Source organism: Ruditapes philippinarum, unplaced genomic scaffold, assembly GCF_026571515.1.
Source record: "Ruditapes philippinarum isolate M1 unplaced genomic scaffold, ASM2657151v2 ctg221_1_1_1_1, whole genome shotgun sequence".
NCBI classification, from domain to species: domain Eukaryota; kingdom Metazoa; phylum Mollusca; class Bivalvia; order Venerida; family Veneridae; genus Ruditapes; species Ruditapes philippinarum.
The window spans coordinates 8588-17679 of NW_026862656.1; the positions used below are offsets into that span (position 1 = coordinate 8588).

Here is a 9092-nt window from a genome sequence, read left to right on the forward strand (position 1 = left end):
AAATGTTGACGTTTACGAATCGTATGAAAAAAGGATTTATTATCATGAGAAAATATAAGTTTTTGTGACCTTAAACTAAAAATACCGCATCTAATCGGATAGTGTGGTTATTTTCAGTCAAAATTCACGTGAAGTAAAGCTTGCACAGGGCCAGAAATGTGTTAGCATGCTCCTTTGGGTGTTCACTATGAATCCATAACATCGATTTACTCGAACAGAGTTTGGATATGTTAAAAATAGATGAATACTTATCGTACGTCAATTGTATTCCCCGTGCCGACATGTATATAATGGTTCAGCTGTCGACGCTGGAACAGCTGTCTGCCTATTTGATTGTACGGTGTGATATCGGCGACGTCTGATCTTTTACCGCCTTAGTAGAATCTCACTTATCTGTGATGGTCAAGGATTATGTTTAATGTTTATAGTTATGATGTTTATAAGGACATTGGAATTCGCATTCATGATGAAGGATTGTATTTACTGCTTAAACAAATCAAATCTACGGACGAGTTATTTGTTAGAACAAAGTTAGGTACCTGTCCAGTCAATGTTGCTCTTTTACTTTAATTATCAATTGGAATATAAGCCTGGATGTAACACCTTTTCTTATTTTTATTAAAAATCTCATAGCAGCTTTTCGGCCCTTTTTATTGTGAATATAATTCGGTACCAGTAAGTAATGCTAATTTTATAAAAAAAATGGGACTTCCCGACCTTTTCCATGTCGTGTTCAAAGTATTGATTTACCTGAAATGGGGTCTTAGTTATTGCACATGGGCATTCAAGCTAGAATTCCCCAGGTGATGTTTAATTTTAAATGTCACAAGTAAAAAAACTGTTCACCATCTATTAAATATTATTTTTGTTTCTGGAAAGAAAAGGTAATTTAATAAATAGAGGATATTTGTTTAGTGCAGTGTAAGATCGGAATATATTTCGACGAGTGAGCACCAAAAGGTATATTTCACGAGTGGCGCAGCCACAAGTGAAATATGAGTTTCTGGTGTTCACAAGGTGAAATATATTTCGATCTTACACTAAACTAAACAAATTTTCTTTTTATTATATGCAAAGAAACGTTTTAAAAAGACATTAAACCTAAAACTGAATGAAAAGCGCGCCAAATAATAATACAACGTGACGTCATTTACGACGTCACGTCATTAAGTTGGTACACAGTACTTTGCACGCTGGTATTTCACTGAAACAACGTAAGGGGCTTAAATTCAAAACAGTGAAATTATCAAAGTGGTAATTTCACTGTTTCAAACAGTGAAATTACCAGTTTTATATCACTGATATATTTCTATAAACCACCGAAAAGCATGTAATAAATATGTTTGTTTTCACTGCTACTTTCTCTTTAATCCTATGTTGAGAACACGGACAAACACAAAGTAGCCTAAGAGCCAATGGCAATTTAATCAAATTTTTTGTCCAAATCTGAAACTTACACCAGAGTAAATATATAGTCTCTCCTACAAAAATCCAAATCTAACAAAATTTTGCTTTCACAACGCTTCAGAATCCAAGATGGCGTCCAATATGGCCGCCAATTTCATGCAAAACGGGTATATATCTTATTATGGTAAATTTTACAGCAAAGATTATGACGTGTTGTGGTAAAAAGGTGTGCACACATTTAAGAAATAATCAAGTTATGATTGAATAACAATGAAATTATAACATTTCAGGGTTTTGTCTGAAAATTTTCAAAATATCAAAGAAAAAAACCTATTTTTTGCAGACTTTTCTATTATGGCTACCTAGAAATAACAAAAAATATTTCAAGTAGCTACTTAAATTCTAATATTGATTTGTTTTTCATAAATACTGTGTGCGTTTAAGTATTTATCATAAAAAACGCAAGAAATTGCATAATTTGTAAGTTTTATACTTGGTTAAAGTGGTGGGGTAATTTCACAAAAAAAACAAAATTCGCCGAAATATGTAAATTTCATTTCTCTGCTTTTTTATTTTACTTAATATGTGAGTTAATACAATTATTCTCTATTTTCATGCATTTTTAATGTTTTCAAGTTGTTTTTTTTTACCATTATATTACGGTGCAGGGAGTAAAATAAAAAATATGCACATAAAGTTATGTGTATCGAATTACTGAAAGCTACCTGAAATATCTAAATATACTTAAATTCTCTTAAGTTGACATAATAAAGAAATAAATTATTTATCTTAAGCAATGAAAATGATATAAACTTTTTTTTCGGAAATTAAGGTATATTTTGTTACGTAATTTTCAACTTCAAATAATATTTCCTGATCATACTCTTTCGAGACACTTGTTGTTCAACATGTATGCATGCATACATGTGTTTTGAGTGTTTATATGTTTTATGCACTAATTCTCATTTGTAGGCATTTTCTTGTTCTCAAGTAGTTTTTGTATTTCTTAAAGTATAGTGGTTTAGGTAAAACAAAAAAGAAGAGAAGAATGCACATTTAAATATATGTATCAAAATACTGAAAGTTAACTAGAAATACCAAACATAACCCAAATTATCTTATGTTGCCTTAAAAACAAGTAGATATAAGTCATTTATATCAAATGAAGATGATATAAATCAAAATTAAAATTGTCATACCAAGGGGTATTTTTGTATCTTTAATTACATTTAACTTCAAGATTTAAAAATGTCATCCTCGGACCTTTACCACGGCTTGGCTTATTTCTTTCCAAGCCATTTCTCGGACAAGAATAAAGATGTACGTAAGAGGCGTTCAGACATATGTACAGATAAACCACCCTATCAACCTATGCTCACCACTTGTTTAATTTTGCAGAAATTTATTTAAGGGTAAAACAAAGTAAGACCACAAATACCCTATATATTCGTACAGTAAGAGTTAATGTATTCTTTGAGAAGCCTCATATATGCTGCTATTAATGACACAACTGACTGAACTATTTTTATAGACAGACAACGTAGAAAGACAGATCGAGGCATAATATCAAAATATTTTTAGTTAAATCAACTTAACAATATCCAGTTTATTTTTGTAATTTGAATGTTTCACTAAACACCAAAAGGTATATTTCACGAGTGGCGCAGCCACGAGTGAAATATGAACTTTTGGTGTTCACGAGGTGAAATATATTTCGATCTTACATTAAACTAGACAAATTTTCTTTTTATTATATGCAAAAAAACGTTTAAAAAGACATTTTAACCTAGTACTAAATGAAAAGGGCGCCAAATAATAATACAACGTGACGTCATTTACGACGTCACGTAATTAAGTTGGTTTCCAGTACCGTGAACGCTTGTATTTCATTGAAACAACGCAACGGGCTCAAATATTCAAAACAGTGAAATTATCAAATTGATAATTTCACTGTTTCAAACAGTGAAATTACCAGTTTTTATTTCACCGATATATATCTATAAACCACCGAAAAGCATGTAATAAACTAATTTTATAAGACTGCTGCATACGTTATCCGTTAAACAGTTAATAATTATGTTATACTATTGCATTTCTAAAGCAAACGGTAATTGAAACAAGCCTCCTATTTGTTCTTATTAGCATATTCTAATCCAAGTAAATTATATATGAGCCGCGTCACGACAAAACCAACATAATGGGTTTGCGACCAGCATGGATCCAGACCAGCCTGCGCATCCACGCAGTCTGATCAGGATCCATGCTGTTCGCTTACATACTCTATAACAAGTAGAGAAACTGATAGCGAACAGCATGGATCCTGATCAGACTGCGCGGATGCGCAGGCTGGTCTGGATCTTGCTGGTCGCAAACCCATTATGTTGGTTTTGTCATGACACGGCTCATATCATATAAATGGTATGAAGCTAAGATGATAGCAAAACAGTACAAATAATATTACATTGTATCAGACAGATTAAAGTTTGAAGATAAAACATTTTATATAACTGTCACAAGCTAGAACTCTTTAAACAGATTTTCAAAATTTCAAATAAATGAATATATTAATGACACATTAAATGTTTAATACTTTAAAGGGAGTCCACTGAGGTTTTTTGACATGACGGGACTGGAAATATTTTTTTGAGATTATTACTCTATTTGATGTAGATCTGTGCTAATAACTTATGTGCAAAATTCCAGATCATTAGCGTGTTCCGTTTTTCCAAAATAATAATTATAATAGTGAAAAATGGCCCATAATTGAAAAGCGTTAAAACGCTTTTCACTCGAATCGGACAGAGAATAGCACAAACATACGATTTTCAATGTATTTCCTGTATGTTTCTTAGTTATATTTTATTTATAAAGCCTCACAACATGCAAAAATAGGGGCTTACAAATGAGATAGAAAGAATGTGTTAAATATGTTATATTTTGCACTTTAACAGTTATCAAAAGATAGCATCTCTTTCAAATCATTCTTGAAGTCCGAGTTCACGGTGTCCCATTCTACAACAAAGCCGCCACACCCCGAATACAGCACAGAGTCGGTATCTGGATTGGCCCTGTTATATAAGCGACCTGTTTGAAAAAAATAAAAGATATATAACCGAACATGTAGCCTTATCAATTACAGGTGAAAATAAAACATTTATTATATACTTATAAATAAAATATTGAAAAGTATTGATGAAATGAAATACGTATTTTATTTTCCGTATTTTCACTGTAAAAAAAATATTTTTCACTGCAGAAATACCATATTTTCCGTATTTTTCACTGATGTCTTGCCGGACTACTTTCTTCTAAATTCAGCCAATACACAAAATTAAAAGGGAATTCTTCCTATTCATTAGGTTAAGAAAGAGAAAAAGTATATAATAAACAGAAAATTCAAGTTTTTTTTCTATAATTACCGGATTTATTGTCATCTTGTGGTATGAAAATTATCATATTTCACTCGTGGCTTCTGCAACTCGTGAAATATTTGTTTTCATGCCACTCGATGAAAATAAATCCTGTATTTATAGAAGAAACTTGAATATTTTCTATTTCTATCTTTCCCTAATTATTATTATTAAAGTGGATTTTTAGCTAAACATTTAAAATTTTCAAAAAAGTAATATCAAACAATGATATATATTATCTAAACACTTTTGACATCAATAACGAGGTATTTTTTCCAGGTGAAATGTCGTCTGCTAATCTACTGTAAATTTCAGCAGGCACTCCCAAAAACTAACAATGGAAAGTTCTAAACTCACAGCAGGATTATTCCATTTCGAAAATCCAATGGGCGGAATAGATATAAGTATGATAATAATGGTTTGAATAAAAAAAAAAGAAAAAAAGGGAAGAAAAAAATCAAAAATAAGAAATAAAATGCTTCTGATTTAGACAAAATTCTATCAAATATTCACAATTAATAGATCGAAAGTTGACTATTTTCTCACCAAGTTTATTTCCTATGACGTGCGGAGTTAGGGCTATTTAAAAAAGTGCAATATTTTGCTAAGTGTTTTCCTTGTGCCTTGCAAATGTCAAGTCCACAATTGATTACTTATAAACTTTTAAAAAAAAAAGGTTAACATTTTTTTTTAAATTCTCCCAATGAAATAGCACACTCACCTAAAGGCAAGTCGCTTTAAAATTGATCAAAGTGTTAACATACCGACATGCTTCGAGACAAACCGTGTTTCGCTTACCTATTATCAAATAAACTTTGTCTTTTTCCAAGTTCGACCCATCACAGGATGTCCTCACACCATCGGGCCTCAGTCGATCTGTCGCATACGCCCTTCCTACATCCGTCCCGTACGGCGTCTGAAATGCCAACGTAATTATTGGCGTATTTTTAAATTTGTTCCTTCATTTTTAAAGCGCCCTATTAAAAGAGAACAAATGCAAAAATTTGACTCATAATCCCCACCCTACCTCTCTCGAAAACTAGTAAGATGCAACAGTCCCCGATTTCTGAAACCGCACCTGATGTTTTAGACGATTTTTAAAGGGGAATAAAGCGTATTTGTCTCCCTTCCCTGTTCATTATACTTCTCGAAATTTCTACGCATTCAGTAAAAGCGTATTTGCCTCCCTTCCCTGTTCATTATATTTCTCGAAATTTCTACGCATTTGCCTCTCTTTAAAAAAATCAAAAACAAACAAAAAACAAACAAACAAAAAAACAACTGGAACTTTAGACCGGTCCGTGTCGTACCACAAACGTATCACAGTTACCTCTGTTTTTATTTCGTTAAAATCCGTGTTGAATACACCACATTTCATGAGTAACAATGATCTCAAAGATAGACACACACACACTAAGCTTTCTTTGTAAAATTACTAAGTTATAAAAAAGAACAGTAACAGTTATATTCGAAAAACCTCTTTACCAATTCACAATTTTAACTTCTTGAATTCACGTTTTTCAACATGCGGAATTCACTAATTCACGTATTCAACTGCATAAATTCACGTTTTCAACGTTATGAATCCATGAACTTGAAGTGAATTCGTGAAGTTGAAATTGTGAATTCGGGATGTTGAAATCGTGAATTCACGAATCTGAAATCGTGAATTTCAACACGTGAATTTGCGAAGTTGAATTGGTGAAGTTGGAATCGTAAACTCAATAAGTTGAAATCATGAATTCAGTATATTGAAAACGTGAATTCACGAAGTTAAAATTTTGAATTCACGAAGATGAAATCGGGAATTCATGAAGTTGAAATGTCTCCACCGATCTTTTATAGTAATAATTATTAATATTTTCATAATTGTTACAAACCTTCAGGACACATTTATTGTCAATTTCGTAATAAAGTCCTTTTGGTGACGAAATCACATCTGATGTTACTTTAGCGAGCGCAGCTGTAAAAATAGAAAGAAGAAAAAATAACGGTGGCACAAAAAGAGTACCTAAGCCCCCTGTGTTGATCTTTATACCGTATCGTATTAAGTTACCTTTAATTGTTAGGTGAAAACTCAATTAAAGAAGCATAACTTTTTAAGGTCAAGCGATTCAAAAACGAGGTAGTGGAGCTTCAAATTAGATGATTCGTTTTACAAATGTCTTTGCTCTTATTTCAAAACCATGCAAAATATTTAGATAATTCACTCAAAACAGTCTATAACATATTACAGAAACAGAAACTCTACCAAATGTTTGCTCTAATGAGGAAGCGATAACATTTAGCTAGCTTAAGTAGTGTCATTTCTTTTCAATTCTTTCTATTTTTCAAATATATTACTATTTATGTAAGTGACTGAATAAAAGTCACTTACTTAAAGCTGCGTGCCTCCATATTAGCCAAACTGTTTGAAGGGAATTAGACCTGAGAAAAATGTACTAAAATTTAAGAAAGGTAATAAAGATTCAAAATTTAAGTAATACATGTTATGAGCGATGAAGGACAGAATTTGCAGTATTAATCACCATATTTCTACTGCGTTACTAACGCAGTAAGGGCTATGTTTGCTTATTTTTACTACCTTTTGGTAATTTACGTGGATTGCTAGTGCTGTTTGCAATGTGAAAATTATTTTCTTTGTTCATTTCACAATATTTTACTTTGAAACACATTTTTAAATTTTACGAAAATTAGCTTGAATCTGGAGGCATGCTGCTTTAAAAGATTTCAACCTATTTTTCAAGGGGAATTTCGAGCTGAAATGGTACAGGTAGCAAATAATGCATGCTATCACCCGAAGAAGCTTTGATTTAAATAAATAAATAAATAAATAAATAAATAAATAAATAAATAAATAAATAAATAAATAAATAAATAAATAAATAAATAAATAAATAATAAATCGCACCAAAATCAGCACTTTCAACTCGTTCCTCCAATGTCCCCATGCACATGCAGCCGTGTGTCACTTCAACTGTTAGTGCTACAAGAAATAATGCCCCGAGAAGTTGATGTTTCGACATGTTTTCTTTTTCTTTTCTGTAATTAAAATGCAAAATAATGACATAATAACTTTTCGTTCCAATTTATTAAGAATGTATAATTTAGCTTTTCAAAGATTAAAAAAGTATTAGTATTTTAAAATTCGTGCACGTTATTTCGTCAAAAAATATTTATTCTAGATACAACCAATAGAATGTTTACTTTAACGATATATTGTATTTCATTAATACACTAATTGTGTATAATAATAATAATAACAGCACTTGCGTGATTTTTATTTGAAATTTGAAGTCAAATAAAATATAAATTTTGAAAATGTGAAAAAAAGAACAACAAAATAAGATTAAATAGATTATATTTAAGTTTTTTATAAATAAATACAGAACTTATTTTCATCGAATGGTATGAAATTAAAAATAGTTAGTTAGTGGCGGTAGCAACAAGTGAAATATGATAATATTCATATCACCTGTATTTAAAGAAAAAACTTGAATTTTCTGTTTATTATGTACTTTTTCTCTGTTTTGACCTTATAATTCTTAAGACTTATACTTTAATTTTGTGTATTGACTGAATAAACAAGAGATTAGTCCGGCCAGACACCAGTGAAAAAATAAATTTTTACAGTGAAAATACCGAAAATGAATATACGCATTTTATTTTATCAATATTTTTTCAATATTTCATTTATAAGTATATCATAAAATAGGAACATACGATTACTGTTCAGTATGCAAAAATTTTTAAGATTATAATATAAATACATGTAGAATCTATAATATAAATGATTAAAAATGTTATAAAACGCAAACTTACTTCAAAACCAAAAGCACAGGTCCGAGTCCGGAAACTGACGTGTATGTTGAATGCAGCAGTATGAATATATTCCGTGTTTATATAGCCTGAAGTATACTTATATTTACTCAGTGTACATCTGTTACTTTGTTGAAATCAACAATAGTGAAGTGATTTATAACGTGTCCGGGACAAAATAACATCATCAATAACGAAAGGATTTAAACAGCAATTCCAATGTCCAAAGCAATTAACATTTGAGCCGCGTCACGACAAAACCAACATGGTGGGTTTGCGACCAGCATGGATCCAGACCAGCCTGCGTATCCGCACAGTCTGATCAGGATCCATGCTGTTCGCTATCAGTTTCTCTACTTGTTTTATGGTTTGTATGCGAACAGCATGGATCCTGATCAGACTGCTAAAAAGTGAAATATTTGTGCGTTTGAAAAAAGGAAAACATTGCAACGCTTT

General features: G+C 31.2%; 1 protein-coding gene across 1 annotated transcript; it reads right to left on the reverse strand.

Moving 5' to 3' along the window:
- Positions 1 to 4324: 4324 nt before the first annotated feature.
- LOC132719755 (uncharacterized) lies at positions 4325 to 8808 on the reverse strand. Its single transcript, XM_060703605.1, has 5 exons — positions 8640 to 8808; positions 7729 to 7859; positions 6698 to 6780; positions 5616 to 5733; positions 4325 to 4491 (listed from the first exon to the last, which is right to left on the reverse strand). Exons 2-5 carry the CDS (start codon positions 7841 to 7843, stop codon positions 4352 to 4354), a joined length of 456 nt encoding a protein of 151 aa, XP_060559588.1. The 5' UTR covers positions 7844 to 7859; positions 8640 to 8808; the 3' UTR covers positions 4325 to 4351.
- Positions 8809 to 9092: the final 284 nt, after the last annotated feature.

Bases quoted from the DNA above. Each gene is read 5' to 3' on its own strand.
- LOC132719755 (XM_060703605.1), bottom strand. From the start codon at position 7,843: ATGTCGAAACATCAACTTCTCGGGGCATTATTTCTTGTAGCACTAACA. The intron at 6,781-7,728 runs GTGCGATTTATT...CTATTTTTACAG, and splicing joins AGTTGAAAGTGCTGATTTTG to CTGCGCTCGCTAAAGTAACA. The intron at 4,492-5,615 runs GTAAGCGAAACA...TTTTTCAAACAG, and splicing joins CAAAGTTTATTTGATAATAG to GTCGCTTATATAACAGGGCC.